Consider the following 22,018-nt stretch of genomic DNA (forward strand, 5'->3'; position numbering starts at 1 on the left):
CCTACTATTTGCTGCAAGAAGACGACTCATCTCGAAAGAAATAACAAAAATACCCACAAAACGCATAATCACTGATTCCTCCTCTCCAATGTTAGGCTACACACTTATGGGCGATCTTCGTTTTTTGTTTTTTTTTTTTTACCAAATTCGGACAAATATTTCTAGCAGGAAAACGAAATTTTCCTAACATTGCTACGACTCCGCTTATTAGTGGTAGTTGGGGAGTTTTTGTGGTTGCTTATTTATCTTATTTTCTCTTTCGTCTTTCTAACCTACACGTTTTCTTTTACGAATTAATGATTTAATGTTTTATGCCTTCATATGGTTTTTTTAAATCATCTTGCACGATACTAACAACTGCAACTGGGGGGGAAGTATGTTGTTTTTTTGCTTTTGTTTCTATTTCTCTTTTTCTTTTCTAAAGGGGAAAACAACAATTTCTTTTTTTACTGCAAGTTCAGTAGAGGTTCTTACTGCTAACCTCTTTTAACACGTTCTCTCTTCTACTCAAATACTTCTGGCTCGCCCACCAATAATGTTGGTGTAGAAGTAGGGCGACTGCACAAGCGCCAGACAACACCGATACAATTGTGTTTATTCTCTTATATAAATAAAACAAGAAAAAACTTTTCAAAAAAGAGGTTCGACAATAATCGAACGCCTCATTTCTTCTACAATCATCCTTGTCGTCTGCTTCGAAATAGGACGAAGACAAGCTGGATATTAAAAAAAAAACCCATATACATTCAACATTGGCGTGGTTAAACTGAATCCGAATAGGGATACAAAAAATAGCTCAAACAATCAAAAAAGCAACCATAAAAGATGTGCAAATTTCCTCAAGAGTGGCCAAGGATGATCAAACAAAAAAGAGCGTTGAGAAAATCCTATCTACGATCTATTTGTTCCTTAAAAGCAATTCTGTTCTGTGTGTGTGTGTTTTTTTAGCATTCGCTGGATGGAATAACGGTGCAAAACTATGCCTCAATGGTTACGCGCTGCTGACTTTCTCCTACCCTTTCCATTTCATTCCTATTCTAGGCACACATCATCATAATCATTTTTTAGTCTCATTGTTTCCCCCCGACAGGAAGCACACAGCCACCTCCGACAATGCGCATCGCAGGACGCGCCACGAAAAAGACTAAAGAGCAACAGAAACAAAAAATCGAAAGAAAAACGGAAACGCATTTCCCCATTTTCTTCATTACTATAGAATATTGCAGACAAATCGTTGTAATAGAGGCTTTCGCTGTTTGTGCGAAAGGTTTTCCTTTCTAAAGGGTGTGTTGCATTGACTCCTCTTTTACCATAGCTCACGTGAAAATACTCCTCACTGTCATCGTTAATCAACAAAACAATCAATCGGTTATTTAGTCGAGCTTTCTCCTCCTTTTCCATTAGGTTTCGTTTAAATTACTACTTATCGCCGTCGTTTCTCACTTCTCTATATTCCCTCTGTACTGACAAATAAATTGCAAAGCGTTTTCATGTGACTTATGCGCAACTTACGTACATATTTACCCTTCCGATTGAAACGTGTTGCGTTTCGTATGATTCGATATTTAAATAAGTTAAGTAATTCACGCTCCAAAACAAAACCCTCCAACATACGAACAGTAGTGAATAGGGTGTAAGAAGAGATGCGTTGTTGCAGATAGAGGAAATCTCTTTAAAGAAGCGTGTCATTCCGTCCGTGCGGTGTGTGGATGTCAGATTTTTAGGCAGCAATCAACTAGATCAACAAATCATTTCCAGCTAGATTCTGGGATGTGAGGAAGAACTAGTTTGTGTTTGTCTCAGTGTGTGTGTACACTGTGTTCGCACCCGATAGATTGACGGAGGCGAGAGGGTTAGTTGTTGAGGGACAGTGGGAGAATTTTTCTTCCAATGTGTCGTTTGGGTAATAATTTGAAAATATTTTAAGCTCCCTCTTCATATGGAAAGAGGCTAAGAAATATTAAAGCTTAAACAAACCAAAGCCAAAATACGAAGGTAAAACCGAAACAAATGAAAGAAAAGAACAAAACAATCTCAAACCAAACTAAAACGCGCAAAGAATATACAATAGAGAAAAAACAGCAGTAAAAAAAAAGAAAACACTCTTAAGCTGCACCATTTCTTCGTTGTATGGTGTTGGAAACATGTTTTGGGAGCCATTAAAATAGGTTACAAAAATCGTTCGCACTCTTAGCCGTACAATGGTGTTGGGGGAGATGTGGGTTAATATATTGAGAAACCTTTTGGAAGAATCCATGTGTTGATGGTAGAAGGTGATGAGGCAAAAGCCTCTCATGAAGCTAAGTATCAAGGGTAATTTTAATTTAAAAAGTAAATGTGGTGGGTTGCATTAAAGAGGGTAGTTGTAATTAATTGTAACAGTAGCGCTATTGCTTACTTCATTCCTGCTATTATGATTATTATTATATGCACCACATACGGTGGCGTCTTGCACGCCCTTTTGTAGTATGTGGGAGAGTTCAGCGGCAATCATCATCCAAGTAAAGCCTTACAGTAATAGTATCAAGTACGCACACACTGTTGATAGTTCTCATATATGGGGTCCACATCGTACTGCTGAGATTTATATGTGTAAAAAAAGCTGCTAAACCTTATACAATTTGAAAGTATTGCCCTATTTGCTTGCTTGGTAAGTTTTGTAAAATAAATCATATCCTTTTCTATCCTCTATGTGTAGATGTGTGTGTTTTTTTCTGGTGAACATGAGTGAGTGTTTTTTGTGAAACGAATGAACTTGTTTTCGGTAATGAAATCCACATATAATGGGGAGAACATTATTCGAAGAGATGAAAGATCGGAACGACGGAATCCCTTATCTGATGCATCCGAAACAAAACAATGTATCCTGCAGTACTATTCTCCTCTGACCTCTTTTCTACCACTAACTCCTCTTAATTGCATCCTCAGTATGCAAACTTCTTACACATGCACTAACGGGTGCTGCGCACACATCAAGCGGCGCTGAGCACACACAAACACATTCTGACTCTGTTCTTCCCTCACCTGATTATGTATACCTAAAACGGCCATGATTGTTATTGCGCCACCATCACTCAATGGTTTGCCAATCTTGGGATCTTGGGACTATCCGACACAACACACAGGCGCGCACACATTAAAAATAATCTCGCGACCGCTCACGCTGCTAAACTCTTTTTCCCTCCATGTTTTCCGGAGGATTGCATGCGTGTGCGTGTGTGCACACACATACAAAAACGATTTTACACGGTCAACGTTTTTTTTATCTAAACTTTACATATTCGGTATTCGCTAAATAGTTGAAACATATGTATATATAATATGCCCGAGCGCCGCACGCAAAAGGTGCGCATCAAGCATCGCAAAGATAGAAGTAGTTTGCTAAGTAATGATTATAGTAACGATAAAAAAAACAGAGGGAAAAACTCTCTCTCTCTCTCTCTCTCGCTTGATAAACATCAAACTGACACAGGGGGGACAGGGAAAGCCGCCCACGTCACACCATACGTCCCTACTACTCCTCTCCTAAACCGGAACACGATGTACGATCCAAAGCAATGAATGATTCCTTTTGTCTTATCTCTCTCATATTGTGTTTGTTTAACTTTTTTTTTTTTTTGTTTCACTGTGCAACACTGTCGAAGAGTTTTGCTAATAAATATTACTGTAAAGGGATATTTCGTTTGTTTTTTTTTTTTTCAATGAGCAAAACTGATCAGTGTGTGTGTTTCTGTAACCGAGAATACTGATTCCTCGTATTACTACCGATTACCTACGATTTCCGTACTTCCGATTGAGAGTGTGTATGAATGAGAGTGGCCATGTATTTTTATGCGTGCTTCATGAAAGTGTGACGGGGGAAAGTGTGGTTCCAGTTAACATGGCCGACTGTCGGCGGACACTTTCACCGAACTGCTGCTTGCTTTTCTGTGTTTTCTTTGTTGTTATTGTGGTGGTTGTGATCAGTGTCTACCTGTCCTGCCCTTTGCCCTAGCAGCAAACGCTTGTACGCTTCGCAGCAGTGGGGTAGAGGTTATGGGTAGCAATCGCAGAAGATGTTGTGGTTCTGTTAGCATCTCACTGCCATTATGGACCCCATATGATGTAAGCGAAGTAAACTGCCCACACTAACACTAGTCCATGCATATTTTTTATGTAACTCTCACCGTCCGAAATCCTTCTGGCGACGAACTTCAGGATTTCATCCAGCAGCACGACCGGCAGCGAGAACTTCATGACGGTCATCCACTCATCTCCGTTCAGTGGAGTAACTTGGAAAACGGTCTGCAAAGAGGAGAAGAAGTGAGATAGCACCATTGCGAAGGGTGGCTATAAGGTAAAAGGGCAGGACAAGGCTAGGAAGCCAGAGGATACTTACGGAAAGAACGTCAACGTAGAGGATGACGAAGTGGAGAGCGAACGACAGACACATGGAGGCAATCAGCCACATGTTGGACCATGGCGGCATCTGGACAAGGGACTGGTTCTCAGACAAGCTGCAATGAAGGAGATGAAAATACAATGCATGAAGCTACAGACTTCCAAGAGCAATTTTAGTTACAACTCACCTGTTCATGGCGTTCAACATCTCAATGGTGACCAGCACAGACAGAGCCATGGTCATTGGGTGAGGATCGTTGAAGATCTTGCAGTCAATACCCTGGAATCCATCGCCACCACCCAGACAAGACAGATGGTGAGTCAGCTGCCAGTACGACAGCTGTGGGCCAGTCTCGGAGAACATGAACCACCAGGCAGCTCCACCAACAGTAGCGCAACCGACATATCCACCAATGGCCATGTAACTGTGGTATGGGAGAACAAGAGCAACAATACAATATTACAATCCTTAGGTTACCTATACACGAGCACGAAAATTCGGACACCTACCGGAAGAACAACCATCCAGAGATCAAACCTTCATCAGCCTTGCGCGGTGGCTTGGTCATGATGTCCAGATCCGGTGGGTTGAAGCCGAGGGCAGTAGCTGGCAGACCGTCAGTGACCTAGTAGTTAGTGATATAGAAGCAACATTAGCAGCTGACACTCTCGCACCCACCGCAGGAACACTCTCTCATCACTTACCAGGTTGACCCACAGCAGCTGGACTGGGATCAGAGCTTCTGGCAGACCAAGAGCGGCAGTCAAGAAGATGGACACAACCTCACCAATGTTGGACGAGATCAGGTAACGGATGAACTGCTTCATGTTGTTGTAAATGGCACGACCTTCCTCAACAGCGGCAACAATGGAGGAGAAGTTATCGTCAGCCAGCACCATCTCGGCGGCCGACTTGGCGACAGCGGTACCGGAACCCATGGCAATACCGATTTCGGCCTTCTTCAGGGCAGGGGCGTCGTTGACACCATCACCAGTCATAGCGGAGATTTCGTTCATGCTCTGCAGGAACTCCACAATCTTCGACTTGTGGGCCGGCTCGACACGCGAGAACAGGCGGGCACGGGCGCAAGCTTCACGCTGCTCCGACACGGACAGATCGTCGAATTCACGACCCGAGTACGACTTGCCAGTGGTATCCTCATCCTCACCGAACACACCAATACGACGGCAGATAGCCTCAGCGGTGGCCTTGTTGTCACCAGTGATGACAATGACACGGATACCGGCGGCACGGCAGCGAGCAATCGAGTCCAGGACTTCCTTACGCGGCGGGTCCAGCATACCAACAACACCGACGAAGGTTAGGTTAACCTCATAAGTGTAGAACTTGGTCGAATCGTTCAGGTCCATGTCATCGGGCTTCATCGGGTTATCGGCGGTTGCCAGGGCCAAGCAACGGAGCGTATCGCGTCCAGTACCGTACTGGCGGGTCAGGTCCAGGATGCGCTGCTTCAGAGTCTGGGTCAGCGGCACCTTGGTGGTTCCAACGCGAGCGTGCGTACAACGATCCAGCACACCTTCCGGAGCGCCCTTACAGAACAGCTTCGGTCCAGTGCCCAACTTCGAGGCCTTCAGCGGGGTACAATAGGTCGACATGGATTTACGATCGCGCGAGAACTCCAGGGTGAATTCCTTCTTCCACTTGGTCTCAATTTCCTGACGGACGCAGATGGCGCTCGAGCGGCGGTCCAGACCCTGCTTGGCAACGTTGAAGGGGTTCAGCTTCTCAGCCAGCACAATCAGAGCGGTTTCGGTGGCCTCACCGACCTTCTCAAAGACCTTCTTCACTTCGTTGAAATCAATAGCGGAGTCGTTACACATGATGCAGATCGTTCCGAGTTCGTGCAGAGTTTCGTAGTCAGCGGCCTTGACGCGCTGTCCGTTGAGGGTTACCTCACCGATCGGTTCGTAGGTCGAGCCCGAGATTTCGAACTCGGTGAAGCTGCTGTCATTGCCCTCAACCTTCTCGAAGATGAACATACGCGAGACGGACATCTGGTTGGTGGTCAGCGTACCGGTCTTATCCGAGCAGATGACCGAGGTACAACCCAGAGTTTCGACGGACGGCAGCGAGCGGACGATAGCGTTCTTCTTGGCCATACGGCGCGTACCCAGAGCCAGACAGGTGGTGATGACAGCGGGCAGACCCTCCGGAATGGCAGCGACGGCCAGGGCGACGGCAATCTTGAAGTAGTACACGGCACCCTTGATCCAGGAGCCACCGTGGGCGGGATCGTTGAAGTGACCAATGTTGATGGCCCAGACAGCAACGCAAATCAGCGAGATAACCTTCGACAGCTGCTCACCGAACTCGTCCAGCTTCTGCTGCAGCGGGGTCTTGATTTCCTCAGTTTCCGACATCTCAGTACGGATCTTACCGATGGCAGTGTTCAGACCAGTGCCGATGACAACACCGCGTGCCTTACCGGCGGCAACGTTGGTACCGGAGAACAGGATGTTCTTCTTGTCCTGGTTGACGGCGCGCGGGTCCGGGACGGCATCGGTGTGCTTGATCACGGACACGGACTCACCAGTCAGGATGGACTGATCGATACGGATGGTGGTGGAGTAGATCTTGATCAGACGGATATCAGCCGGGATCTTGTCACCGACCGACACCTCAACCACATCACCAGGGACGATCTCCTTGGCGCGGATCTTCTGCACACCGGATTTGTCGCCACGGACAACCTTGCCCATCTCGGGCTCGTACTCCTTCAGGGCTTCAATAGCGGATTCGGCATTGCGCTCCTGCCACACACCGACGACGGCGTTAGCGATCAGAATCAGCAGAATGACGAAAGGTTCAACGAAAGCTTCAACACCTTCATGTTCCTCAAATAGAGCTAGTACCTGGGGAGTTGGAAGAAAGAAAATGGTCGTGTTAGATGAATCGGAACATTACGGATACCATTTTTGGTGATATTTTGAAGAAGAATTCATTCGTTTGTTCTTTACAAATGCTCAACAATGTAATAATTTCGCCACACCGAATATTCATGTGGAATAATCGTGAACTTGAAAATCTTCATCAAAAAGAACCTCTGGACAGCATTATTTTTAGTCAAAGGATTTTTATCTCCTTTTCTTTCACTCTACAGCCTTCAGTATCTTTTGAAGGTTATTCGGATCTGTTCGCGGACCGTGAAAAATCTCCCGTGCGCGTATTAAAAATGGTCGTGTCAACGAAAACAACATCGCGTCATATCGTTTTTTACCAAAAGTTTAGAATCTAGTGGCGGGAAAAAGTCACCCCAAAGGATAGTTATTTTTGGAAATGTTACTAGAAAAAAAAGCCAACCAAACAGAACGGACATCTTCAAATGCCACACCGCCACACAGAAATCGTAACGAAATGTAGTCCAGAATGCTTTGGAAAGAAAAGAGTGAGAGCTAAGACACAAATACAAGGAAGGTAGGATGCTACACACAAAATGCAAAACAGACGAAATAAAACCTGTCAACCACACCTCCTCTGCGTGTAGTGTTTACGGTTTTCGTCAAATGAAATGAATAACATAAACCGATTTTTGGCACATCGGCTAAAGAATGTCACACCGGGATCGGTGCGGATGCTTGATGAATATCAGATTAGCTCAGAAATAACGGTGTAAAATGCCATCCATCGATTCCAAGCCACATCGCATCGGCTAACATTCAGCCAAAACATCTTCAACTAGACAGGTCTTCAAGCACTCTGGACGTACGAATGCAATACCTTCTTCATCCAGGTTTTATCGCGTTCTGTCGGAGATACTTACAAATGAAATGATAGCGGCCAACAGCAGAATCTTTACTAGAAGATCATCGAACTGTTCAAGCACTAATTGCCAAAGTGTCTTTCCTGCGGGGGAGAAAAAGAGAGAGAAAGAGAGAGAAAGATGGAGAATAGTCCGATTAGTTTGCTTTGGCAACAACTGTTTGCAATTGTTTATTCCGGTCTGCCACCTGTATGTATCGCCACCCGGATATCGCTCTCTGGGGAAGTTCGTTGCCTTCGGTACGGTTACGATAGAGAAGTAGTGCTCGGTAAGATCTTCATCAGCATGCGTTTCCACCACCAGGCAGCAGCAATTACGTTGTTTGCTGGTAACGCTATCCAATTAATTCTCACTGTCGCTGTCGTTGATGCATGTTTAAAGGCACGTTGTGTTTCCATTATTCTCCGGTACTTAATGGTGAACAATGTATCTTTCGTTTTTCATATACTCGCAATAAGGTACTAAACCTTTCCAGTAAAATAATAATTGAAAAGGGTAACATTGCCTGGTCGTACAGAGATTAATAGGCAGTAAAATTACACCTTTGTTTAAAATTAATACCACACAGGATTCGCGTGTAATGAACCGAATTATTGTCCAAAATGGCATATGTTACACTGCAGCATAGAACATCCATTGGACACACATACACACGAACAGCATGCGTCCTTCGGTGCTTATTCACATGCGTAACACGATGCTCTGCATTAAGAATGCTATCGGTTGAGGACAGGTCAAACGCCTGCCCGTACGCATCCGACGGCCACAGACGGCCCAAAACGTACGTACGCAGCAGGAACGTACGCACGTACGTACTTAGCACGTAATACTTATTTTTGTCAGGGGCGCATAAAAATAGCGCCTTCGCCGAGCATCATCGGGTGGTGTTGGGTGTATCACTTTCGTCACAGACTATGAAGCCATCGTTCTCACCGTATGACGGTGACGATGATGATGATGATGAATCCCGGTACCACGTACACCAAGCTTGATTACCCCCAGTCAGGCAAACATTTGCTTTCATTTAATCTGTGTTGTTTTCACGAGACATCACAGCTTAAGGCATTACCAACAATGCCGGCGTTCCGGCACAATGGTTGTGGAGCAATTTATATCTTGAACCGGATTTCGTACTATTTGTCACCTGATATACCTTACAGTGCTTTATCAACAAACGGATCATAATAAAAATTCCATTTCCCTATCATCCTTTCTCGATGTATTCCGACGCCGGTATGAATATTTGTTGAACCACCGGATAAACAACCGGCGTGTATAAATAGAAACATCACCAGTGAAAAGTGTCCGTTTGCCGTGTTGTATAATGTTCCATTCCCCGGTGGGAGAGGTTGTTGTGCATAATCTCACATCCTTCTGTGCCTTCCCAATATAACGGTGCTGCCACCTCTCACATGTTTCTTTTATTTCTTAATTTTACTTCCGCTCGTCATTTGAAGGTACCAGCAAATACACATCTAACGATCGTTTTCCATTAATTTCAAACAGTGTACCACCGATGGATTTGGACTGGGAAGCGGCATGACGAGGCATGACGAGAGGTCGTCATCGAAAATTCTGCACTTCTCGTCTGCCAGTCGTAGGGTCGAGTAAATATTGCCATCCTTCAAAATGCACACACCACCTTGGGCCACACACACGTCCGCTCCGATAATAAAGATGCAACATCGTTAGTCCTCTCGACTGCAGGCACGCTCTCCCATATTTACATGGCCTATTTTTTGTCTCCTTTCATCGTGCGCAGTCAGTTCGGGAAATGTGAGCCAGCATTACACGCGGTACTGATATGATAGAACCCTTTACGGACACTACGACCAGGCGCACAAACATTTGCATACATACAAACACACACAAACACACGGGTACATGTGAATTGGTCTGTGGTTAAACGTTTGACGCGGGCGAATCGTTCCATACATAGCAGCCCCATCGTGTTATACTACCTGCGAACGTACAGATTGGTAGTAGCTTCATCTGTTTCTTATCTTATGGCGCCATTAGACCATTCGGGTCCAGAGAGCTCACTGTGTACAGTAAACAGAGCGAACAAAGACTGGGCAACGGAGCATCTGCATAGGGTGGGTGAGGTGCCTAACGTGGGTCATACAATCGAACTCAAATTTTGCGCCACGTCAGCCAACGAAGAAGCAGGGAAGACTGTCCACTCTGTGGAAAACGCGCAGTTCGTTTGACTTTCACGAACAAATATCCAGATTTATGAAACCGTTTCATCTCGCTGGAGCTACCTCAAAGTCGCGTTCCGCTGCTGATAGGTTAACCGCGAAGGTGTTGCTGCTGCTGATGCTGCTGGACGAGCGAATGACAACGGGAACGGTCTTTGTTTGATGAATGCTCGCTTCAGCGCCTCTCGGCGGTTTCATTTACCAAGCCCCTGCTGCTGACGTCTAGAACTAGTTTCCAAATCGTCAAAGTGACGACGTTGTCTCGGGTGCCCAGAAAAGGGTACCGATTTTATTTATTCTTGCCTTCCTCGGCCACCACCATCACGCGTCATCGCCATTCCCCAAATCCGTCCTTATGGGGGAACGTTGGCGTTTTGTTTCACCATATTTTGCACCTATTCTTTGTGGCTTTCTATAGTATGGAAAGAGAAACTTCTATCTCGCGATTCGCCGTCAGTCATCCAACAGCTGATGAAACCGAGCCAACTCTATCGTAACGCGAACGATATGCAACCCTTTTCTCCCCAACACCCTTCGTTCTTCTTAGACTCAAATACGTACCTTCCTCAGCGGGTAGTTCTGTGGGTAGAAAGAAAAGAGAAGAGAAAAAAATCTATTAGCATACTTGGGCTGGAAAACAGAATTTAATACATCGACAGCAAAAGCGCAGTCTCAGATACGGTGTCTAGCGCGCGTTGTGAAGATCAATCGATCGTTCACGTGCTAATTGGAGCGGAGCGAGCACGTTAAGATTTGACCATCATCCCTCCACTTGAGGTCAACCAGTGGATCCCCGTGTACGAGGACGTTGCAGTTTGACGTCAATGTTTTTATACGACTCTTTAAACAGTAGATAAGACATGCCAATAGAATATCTAGCAAAAATCTTTAAAAAATGGAAAACTTTTATCATAAATCCACGGTACATTACACACTATCTTCGGACACATAAGAACCGATGTTGTGTTATCACGCTTGAACGAACAACTACTGTCATTTCTAGACACAGTAGCAGCGCCAGTAATAGCGGCTACCCTGGGAGGAGGAAAAATAATCAACCTCACACTAAAAAGGAAACAACCATTCTTCGCTTCTGCTACTACTGCTGACGATGAGCGTAACAACACGGGGTAAGATTGTGCCGCGAAAAGCGTTACCTTCGTAATCCAGCAACAGTTCACCCAAAAATAGACGCTTCGTCTCCACTTGAGGGACCAACAACCTACGGCGGCAGCAATAGCAAAACACCATGGCCGGGACGAGCGACGATGGAAAGTCAGGTGGGCGCCCGCGCTTAATACACAATCCTCGGACAGTACCGCAACGCCAACAACAGCAAACAAACTTCCTTCACACACAGCTTCGTTGTCCGAATTACCGGTGGGTGAAGCATGGAAAAAAACCGTTTTCTTTGCGCACCTCCTACTCACCACTACCTGCTGGTGTTGCTTCCAAACCTTTGCTCTGCCATCAGAAAGAACGAAACCACGCGATGTGTTGGCTTTTCTGCTGTGCGTACTCACTGCTTCTTCACAGTCCAGTTGCCGAAAATCCAGCCCGAGGAAAGAAAAATCAGGAGTGTGAAAAACTGCACAAAAGCAAGAGAATGCCGGCGGCAGAACTCTCGTTCACACCACATGGACACGGCCGGACGGACGACGGAAAGGTTGAATATTTATAAATAAAGCACACATTACTACAATCTGTCGCTTTCTCTTTCTCCCTCATTCTTTTATGCTCGATGATATGATATTAAATTATTGTTTCTTTATGATCGTGCCGCACTATAGCATTGGAACGGAAGCATGCCAGAACGAACGTACGTGGTAACGAGTTCCGGAAGAATGGGTTCTAGCCTCAAAATTTCAGAAAGCCTGGAACCGAAGGTTAAATCCCTCGAAATGTCTGGCTGCCATACAGATAAGATGTTGGAATCGATTCGGGATCACGATTCTCTAATATATCTGGATCAATGTAGTGGTAGTCCGATAGCTATGTAAATAAACTATGGCAGAACAGTCTGGTTTGTACTTGGTGAATAATATTACTCATTTATGACCTTAAGTGTACTTCGAAATGCCAATCATTTAATATTCTACACTGCATACGGCCGATTCAATGAACGGACGCCCAGCAGGCCAACTGTCCTTGCGATTGACAGAGAGATTATTTAGTGAACAGTCCTCCTCCAAAGACCATCATCGACATTAAGGAGAAAAAAACCCATCATATCGTTGAATGTCTACGTAACGCAATGAAAGCCATGTCTCATTGGCCGATTTGGAAAAAAAGAAACACTTGTCAAGTGATTTTGTTTTAGAAACATCGAACATCTGTTAATACACTTCTTCGCTACTGTTTCTGATCGCTGTTCGGACGTTGTGTTGTGATCACGCGAGGTTTTGCTTCCTAACAGCGCGCACATTTCTTTCGTCTTAGCAATACAGATCCTCTTCTCGGTTTCTCTTCATGATCATAAACTATCAAACCCGATTACGGTGTTGGTCGGAAAGATACGTTTTAAATAGATTATTATAGGTGCGTAGAGGAAAAGCGCAGTTATACAACCGATCTTCCGTTTCGGTTTGAAGGGATTTTCCTAGTAACAGCACATACACGCTGTTCGATGAATCATTCTCTCTTGTTCTCGGTGAGGTTAGAAAAATGTAATAAATAACCCAACCAGGCGTGGGCATCGTTGCTATCTTTTGCAATCTAATCGAATAAAAACGTTGATCCACATCATCATGGAGTGGTTCCTTCATTCTCCCGTTGTTCAAACCCCCTCCAACCAAGGGTACACACACGATGATCGATACCGTCGATGGTTTAAGATTTTCACATGGTTAATTTCAAGGGCGCGCTACAGTGAGAGAAATATTAATTTTCCACACTTTAACACTCGCGCTTTTCCTGGCGCATCTGCCCTTAGCTCTTTTGCCACGCAGTCAGAACAGTGTTTTAGTTAATGACGTCATAAACCTTTCATCGCGATAGTTATTTTAAATGTGTCTGGAATGTGGAACCAATGGTTTGAATTTCCACAAGTAGTAGTAGGAAAGAAGAACAGGTGGGCCGCCGAAGGAGAGTCTTAGTTCTTAGCTTTAATAAACGAACCAATGAACCTTTTGAGCCTGTCATCCTGACATTATTGACCAATAAGTTACTCAATTCGGAAAATCCTTTTTTCCAGAATCATCCCGGAAAATCCTCAAAAAAAAAGAAAATGGCTTAAAGCAATCAATTTATGCACCCATATGCATGTAGCGTCTAATTGATTTTTCCAGGAAGTGAAGAGAGATTTTATAAATATCCCTCAAACCCGGTAGAAAGATTTTAACTTTAATTCGTAAGTCGATCAACGATCGAAAAAGAGGTACGATTCATTTCCACGAATCACGCGCAGCAACAACATCACCAAACAAATCTTCCCTTCCTATCTGCTATTCTGGGTCGCTCAAAAGCCGGTCGTACTAAAACAACAGCAGACGCGACCAGAGCGCGATCGTTTGAAGTTGGATTTTTATTATCGATCTTCACTTTATATCTCCAGCCAGAGCACACGGGCGCGCGCGCGTACAAATACGTTTGTTCGATAGGAGAATAGGGTAAAGAACTTAGGAGATTCCAGACATACCAGACACACCACGCTACTACCAGAGAAAACATCAGTTTTTGAGGTTTCTGTTAAGATCATGGATAAACGCCGTTAAACGCACGACGCAACCATATATGACCACAAGGCAAGAAGTCAAGTCTCATTTCCCATGATTTATTTCATTGCTGGCAAAGCGTTTTGAGCGATCCTTGACCGAAAGGGAAAACCTGTCCAGTTGTCACAACACTTCTGCAAGACACCTGCCCTGCCGACGACAAAATGTCCGATTTGGGGACGCGGTGTGACGGTGCGAATTATTCATAAACTAACTTCCGACCCGTACCACACCACACACGACCAGACCCCGGCCCCAGGCGTCGCTGCTACACAAACGACCTCAATTCGAATGCGTACATAAACTTGCAAGCACACAAACACACGGCGCGATTGTTGGAGGTTGTTGCGCCGAGGGCAATGCCGACGATGCAGTATATTTCACGCGATTAGCAATTGGATGAAACAAATGCTAGTGGTTTGGAGAAGAAAAAAAAACGAAACGGGAAACCTTCCCATCCATCGAACTGATCGATCGAGAGACTCCCGCCGAGCATGAGAATTGTTCGAATCGTACCGTAGCGTTGTGTTCTGGCGGAGTAGAGTCGTGGGTCATGATGATGTCGTTTGCCATAAAATGATTGAGATGACAAAAAAGCTGTCCTCTGTGCATTAGATTGTGCCTAGGGTCGGCCAAGCATTTGTTGTTCGTACCACCCCCGAGCAAATGAGCTTTTAGGGAGAAACAGCTGTAACTACAAGTGTGCACACACACGCATACAGCCTCGACAACGGAGTGGAACACCTTGCCGTTGTAGCGTCACGCAGTTGTCGTCGCGGTTGCCGCCTGAGCGAAGATTATCGTAAGCGAAGGAAGACTACGACATTGTCGACGGTTGCTGCTACTACACCACACAATCACCTTGCGGCCCCGTTCGACAGAACGCAATCGATCCGCCCGTGTGCGTGTGTCTGTGTGTGTGGGGGTAAACCGCACGATCACCGGCAATAAGGGTGGATGAGCAGTATAACGTTCTTTGACGTCAAAGCGATTCCTCTGCCGATCGCGGTTTACTGCCACCACCTACAGGCACCTTTTCCCCATGGAAAATGGTTCGTGTACCCCTACCACGATGATCAAGACGTCAAAGGAGGCAGTGGCGATCGTGAGTAAAACACACAAGCGCCGTCTGGAGGAGTAATGCTTACGCACGTGGCCATACAGAGTTTGTGTTGCGCTCTCGCAACCACAATAGAGCCACAATCGCCGATCGCGAGAGCGATCTCTTGCACCGTATCAACTATCTCTGAAAAAAAAAACCATTCCTTTCTCCATAAGAACGTTGTGAAATGGTTGGAGCAGGCCGAAGATGTTACGGTCGCTGCTTCTGGAGTCTAGGCGTCGAGAGTTCGGTATCCCCATTTCGCAACGATTCCACACACCGATCCTCTTCTGCCCCCCTCCCCCTAATCATCAGGGGGTAGTCGATGTTTATACGAGCGCCAATCTTCCAGCGAATCTCGTGATATCGAGCGCGAATCACCTTGACCAACGCAAAACAGCAAAGGTGTGGATATACACGATCGATTAGCACCTTTCGTTATGCCTCTACTACTGCCCCCGGGGATCCCGGGGATCCCGGGGACGGGGACTACGACGCAACAAAGCGTGCATAACCGTCAAGGCAACGGAAGATCTCGAAAATAGATCACACCCATACAGCTCACAGCAGCCCGGGGTTAGAAGATGAGACCACGCATCAGTTCTTTTGTTCACGGTAACATCTCAGCGTTGCGTGAGGGACTTTACTTTGGAGAACCGGAGTTATGTTTTGCACCTGTTTGTCCTGGCCTTGTTGTGAGCCAAAACCTCATTTCCTATCAAGGACATATATACATCCAATATTGCTCTTCTATTCTTCTATATAGAATATGTTAAGGAAGAACATATCCTATATATGTTTGACCAGAGAACCAAAATTGATTGTTCGGGTCAGGCGCGGTTCTGATGGTACAATGACCAGACACAAGAAGCGACTTTTGTGTGGTATTATGCTCGCTACTATCAATCACAGGCCCGGCCCTAGGTGGAAAAGCGTGCTGTGTGACCCGGTTAAAGAGCTTTGGTACGATGCAGTCTTGCTTTACGCCTGCAGCCCTTGGTTATTTTCACCGACAGTGCAATTTCGCTTGACATTGTCTTTGCGACGGCATGGATGAAGAGGAAAGAGGTGAAAACTTTCAAGTGGTTAGTGGTACTCATCCTCTCGCTCTCTCTATGACACTTTTCCTTTGTTCCACCTGCTTCCCAAGCTCGCGCCCTTTTAGAGAGGGCAACACTGGTAGGCGCTGTTGAACTTAGTCCCCGAAAAGGGTACTTCAGTGCCGCCCGGGTCACAAACTGTAGGGTTTAATTTTATACCAAACACAATTTAAACCCACATATTATAAGCCCAAAAAGGGATGCATTTTGAGAGTAATAAGATTACCCGGTTTATTACTTCCATTACCATCACACTACACAGAGGTGCTTTGTGGACTATATAGACGGATGTTTACCGTTGGATAGATACCGTCGTGCCTGTATTGACCAACGGCAAACATGCACATTTGTTTTTCGTGCTGGTAGAATTTTCTTGGGAACAATATTGTACAGCAACACGAGTAAACGCCAACCACTCTTTATACACATCGAGACGGCGTTTGCTAATTACCGACGATTGATTAATGACGGAAATCGGTAGCAGTACAGAAGAATGAACCAACCCTGCGTCTAATGGCACCATCTCTAATTGGATTATCACAAACTCGTTCGACTGGCGTTTGTAAAAGAAAAAAAAAAACATTGTGGCAAAACATACGGCTACCGAAACGTAGCCGGAAAGGAAAGGGCTGCATGGGTCGATACGCTCACACTTGCTGGCAAACAGGTGGTTTGGTGCAGACGGTCGGTGGTGCTACTGATAACCTAATCTTACAGCGTGCTATCGACTCCCGATGTGGTCCTCTCCCTGCAAGGCCGCTATCGTCATTAATACATTGTTAAACCATTCAACTCAAAGAAGGTGTCCCCATTTGATCAATTCGAATAATTTAATTATGTTATTCGGTCATAAAAATTGGAGCCATTTTTCATGCAGTGTACCAAAAAGTTAGAGGAAAATGTGTGTTTGTGTTTTTCTTCCAGCGATGGAAAATAACGCTAAGAACAGCGCTAGCTAGCTCTCTCCGCTGAGGGAGCTCGCAAACACGGCGCGCCACGCAAATGCTATATTTAGCGCACTTCCACGTCTTAAAATCGTGCCGGTTAATTGATTTTTCGTGATGTATTGTAATAAATGGGCCCTTTCGAGCCTACTTTTTGAGGTCAGACAGTCGCGATCGTGGGGCGCTGAAGGGGGTGTCCCACGTGTAAACAACTAAAAACCAAAACAAATTACGGTATCTTAATTTGCTTCAAAAATTTGAATCATTTGTGGTGTTGGTGTCGATGTTTACCAAATCCCACCGGAGGGCAAAGGTAATGCCTATAAATTAAAAATTTCTGTCAATGTCTTACCCGTACTCCGGTCAATGTTTTGGGCGATAGTGAAAAGGGATTCTATTTTTTACAAGAAACGTTACAAGAACGGGTTCAAGGTCTACTGTCGGGAAACGAAAAGAAAACCTATTACAAACTAGTCAATATTTAATTATGAACAACTTAAGGCACCACTCATATTCGCAGAGGTGTCGTGAAATCGTGAACCATAACGAAAAAGCTGGGCGAACATAAATTATCCTCACCCTTTAGCATACGAAATTGTCCCGTCGCATGCACAGTTATTATTCGAAGCGCAGGTGGTTCGTGTGACAGCTAGAATTTCAACCTCGTGCTGTTACTTATCACAAACGACCACCTTCGCTCATTTGCATCCACAAAAAAAGGAAAACTAACCACATGCACACACACACCTTGTGCACGAGACTAACATCCGCCTTAATGACCTTCTCGCGAATACCTTATCTCCGGAAAGTAACGACCACTTGCACAGTACTCAGCTCGAGATACTCCGCAAGATAGGTATCCTCGTCTCACCAACGAATGAACGAACACCATCCAAAGGTGGTTCGATTTTCGTCATGAAAAGTAGCAACAACACAGCCAGATAGATTTGTCCTTTCGCCCAGATATTTCTCTCGAACATAATTTTCGAAATCAATAGTGTCTTTCCATTCGAATTTTCCATGGGTTCATACATCTGACACGATCGTGGTTAATACTAACATCTTTCCTAAGGAAGAACCATCAAGAGAATCTGAGACTGGCCTCTCTAAAGCAATCTAAAATGAAAACACAAAAATCAGCTAGACAAAACACTTACCATTCGGTCCATACTTCTTCTGGTATTCTTTCACCTGGTCGATGGAGAGACCTCTCTCCGGGTCGACGCGGAAGTGACTTAGGACTTCATCGACGGTCTTGCTATGGCCGTCCTCCATGGTGGGTGATTATTTGTGTTACCGGCAGTTCTAGAGCGAAAAGGCGAAACAGAGAAAAGGGACAGATAAGTATACGTTTGGTTCTACCTTTGTGGTCAGGGTTGCGCCTTGATAGGTGGAATTAGATCCTTTATTTTTCCCGATCACAGATCACACGCACTGTCGGTGGTATGTTTTTGGCTAACGGTGCTGCTAGTGGTGGTCGTGGTGGTGGTGGTGATTGATCAGCGAACCTAACCTACTGCCCACAGCTGATAGTGACTATGGGGTGGTTGTAGGCAGATCGCTTGCCCCGATTGTGACACATGCACACGTTTCTGCTTCGATTCGCGTTAAAGAAACGATGATGACGATGGTGAAATACCGAGTAAGCAGCCACACTACACACGTATGCGAAAACTCGCTGGGCACCATTTTTGGAGTTCATTAACCCTTTTCCGCACTATGTGGCACTGTTGACGTTTGACGCGTTTAGTGGTCCGGTGGTACATTCTACCGGTGTTGCGAAAAGTAATTCCCCGCGGTAGGTCCAAGTAGCGGACACGAGACAATTCTAAACGTGTTAAGACAGCATGCCATGCCATGATACATACAACTGGCACCGTTTTCTTTGCCTCCCCGGAATCGCGACCGCTTAACATAACCTACAAAACCTGCCGCCCGGGTGACCTGACTAACTGAATACTTGCTTCGAGTTTGGGGTGCTTCTTCACAACTAGTCACATAGATTTCATCAAACAGGATGCTTTTTTCACTTGGGAAACTACCTTTTCAAGAGCACTGCAGCAGTCCGAGCAAAACGTCTACTGCGATCGAAAGACGTGATAATCTAAGACGACGACGGTACACGAAACGGAAAGAAAATTATCTCACGAAACATTCCTTTGCGGAGTCGTACGTAAAGATCTGCTCGTTCGTTCGCTCACTCTTTTCGATAAACACTTACGTGGTGATTTGTGTATTGCGCCACGGGCCAAAGGGACAGCGAGAGCGAGAGGGATCGGAAAAGGAAACACGCATTCGCAACCCAGCCGTGAAATGAACGAAGCAAAAAAAAAATCGCACGCACACTCACACACCCAAACGCGCGCGGTGCGATCGAACACACGCACACACAACGGCGCTCGGCACACGGAAAAGGTTTGTAACGGTTGGAATGAGTTGGCCAAAAAGCCGTGACTATCTGGCCTGGCGCTGATTGAGCTTCAATATTTTACTGTTTCTTCACGGTATGATGCCACACGAAGATTGTACACCATTTTTCCACATTGTCCAATATTGCAATGAAGCGTTCCGGGACCAATGTTTACCGTGTATGGGCTTTTACTATCAACGAAAAACGTCCTTTTCTACAATGCTCCACATCACACTTCCCCTCTTTGACACGCGTGCATACACACGAACACACATGCAACCATTGCACGGTAATAACTAAAAACGCATGATTTTGCTTTGTAGCAGGAACCGATGGAATTGTAGTTCGGGTGCTTTACGTGGACAATCCGCGTACGGTACAAAGAAAGAACCAAGCGTGCGTCTGGCCATAAGTAATAAAAAAAAAAACCGTACTCCAACTAATCCCGGGAATATAACAAAGATAACAGCAACTTTCTTCCACTATTACTAACCAGGATTTTAGCTTTTGCTATCGCACCCCCGCTCAAGCGCAGGGAGAAGCGCACGGAGAACTGCAACGAAACAACAACTGCACTCCGCGCGCAACACGAGAAACAATCGCACAAGCACAAAGGGACCGGATCGCCGTAAACCCGTTCGCTTTGCAAGGGAATAAACGACAAATGAGCTCCAGCGTTTTTTTTTTTCTATGCGACCGGATCTTTGATTACTTTTTTTCTGCTCGCTCTTACCAGCTGCCAAATGTGGCACACTGGGAAGCCTATCGGACAGGCACTAGTGACATTTGAACAGGAAACTGAAGTTATGCAACCTTTTTTAAAATTGGTAGATGTTTATAAAATTGCTTCAAATTTGTTTACAGAAACTGCATTTAGTTGTATGATTGAATCATTCTAAAATAAACCAAAAAAATAATTAGAAACGTTGCGGTAGAGAAGTACTGCAGCAAACGGTTGTAAACGCCCATTCCCCATACAGCGTTCGAGCGAAAATGTGCATGGAGAGCTGTCAAAGTTTGTTTCGCTTGATTTTGAATTTGAACTGGCAGCTCTTTCAATATTATTTCACTTCCTTTTAATTAGTTTTGACTGGTTTTCCGTATTTTATGAATATTTTTGTTTGTTGGCTTTTATTTCATAATAATTTTGAATGCCATTTTCAGCTTGAAAAGTTTAATTGATTACCCTTGAAAAGTTGAATAGCTGAGCATTTTCAAACTACAAAAATCATGAGAAAACTATTGAAAATTATCAGCAACAAATTAATGACTAACCAAATCATTTTTGTCGTTCAATAGAACACGTATCACAGCCCTCTGCTAAAAATTTGACTCAAACATGCCTCGCTAAATGTATGTGCTGCTCAAGGTAGCGTATTTCTTTGCGTTGATTGATTTATGTTGCCGCTAATGGGGTTTTCCCCTTTTGCGTGCAGACGGCCGATAAATGAGGGCTAGCAATTTAGAACAGCTTAACATTGCTCTACAAATTACACCTCCCCATATGGATGGCCGTCCCAACACAAACTGCACTAATTTAGCTCACCGATAAAGATTCAAACAGCGACTGTTCAAAGGGCTGAAACTATTTTTGGGACATCTGTCTGAAACGCCAAACCTGCTTTATAAAAAAAAAAACCAACAGTGAAACTGCCATTGACCGATGCCGTTCGATCGACTTTGATCACAGGGAGGGGGCGGGTTTTCTCACGAGAGATCAACAGCATTGTCCTCAGAGGGTGAGGTACCATATTGATGTTGTTGACGTCCAGATGATAGTTTTCATACGTTAACGGCGCAATTAGAACGGAAACGCTGCGCTGTTTTGTGTTGGAACAGCATTGACCAAATTGTTGTGAAACTGCACCAGATCAATGCTTAATTTACTTATAAATAGCTAGGTTGAGATCTATCTAGCCTCTTAGAAGCACTTTACGAACACTGTTCCTTGAGTTGTGATTTTAATGCTCCTCACAATTTTTGTAAAACAAAACAAAATCTTCTCATTTTAACTAATTCCAAATAAACTTTTGACAATCCACTATAAGTATTGCACGATCCTCATACAACGACTTTTTCCTCTGTATTGCCTAGAACAGGCGGAACACACTCACCAAATGTATCTGCACGATCGTTATGTAACAGAGCACTTGAGCAGCCAACTAGTCGCGGTCAGTTGGTGCCGTTGGGGCTCTACACGCAGGAGGCGGGTAGAGACAGTGGTCACAAACGTAACACGCAAGGACAGTAACGCACTGACCGAAACAGTGCACACCAGTGAAACGTTCGTGAACAACTAAAGATCTCTTCAACGAAGATCACTGCACGATCGGCGCAGAAAGTATCTCCGAGCGCGGCGCATTTGTAGATACCGGAAAATTAATCC

General features: G+C 45.0%; 1 protein-coding gene across 8 annotated transcripts in view; it reads right to left on the reverse strand.

The window, feature by feature from the left end:
* LOC126561520 (calcium-transporting ATPase sarcoplasmic/endoplasmic reticulum type) overlaps positions 1-22,018 on the reverse strand; it is a 112,255-nt gene that overhangs the window by 85,364 nt on the left and 4,873 nt on the right. For 3 of the 8 annotated variants that reach the window (XM_050217724.1, XM_050217723.1, XM_050217725.1), the window contains exons 1-9: positions 21,747-21,924; positions 18,380-18,527; positions 10,925-10,942; positions 8,163-8,245; positions 5,086-7,254; positions 4,891-5,006; positions 4,569-4,805; positions 4,379-4,496; positions 4,167-4,284 (exon numbers count right to left, since the gene is read on the reverse strand). In XM_050217724.1, the coding sequence (XP_050073681.1) occupies positions 4,167-4,284; positions 4,379-4,496; positions 4,569-4,805; positions 4,891-5,006; positions 5,086-7,254; positions 8,163-8,245; positions 10,925-10,942; positions 18,380-18,497 (2,977 nt within the window). In that variant the 5' untranslated portion in view covers positions 18,498-18,527; positions 21,747-21,924. Of the gene's footprint in view, positions 1-4,027; positions 4,285-4,378; positions 4,497-4,568; positions 4,806-4,890; positions 5,007-5,085; positions 7,255-8,162; positions 8,246-10,924; positions 10,943-18,379; positions 18,528-19,443; positions 19,547-20,125; positions 20,262-21,746; positions 21,925-22,018 lie in introns of those variants that run through there. The other 5 variants (XM_050217719.1, XM_050217722.1, XM_050217718.1 and 2 more) reach the window with 4 other exon arrangements.

This window comes from Anopheles maculipalpis, chromosome 3RL (genome assembly GCF_943734695.1).
Source record: "Anopheles maculipalpis chromosome 3RL, idAnoMacuDA_375_x, whole genome shotgun sequence".
Classification (NCBI taxonomy): Eukaryota; Metazoa; Arthropoda; class Insecta; order Diptera; family Culicidae; genus Anopheles; species Anopheles maculipalpis.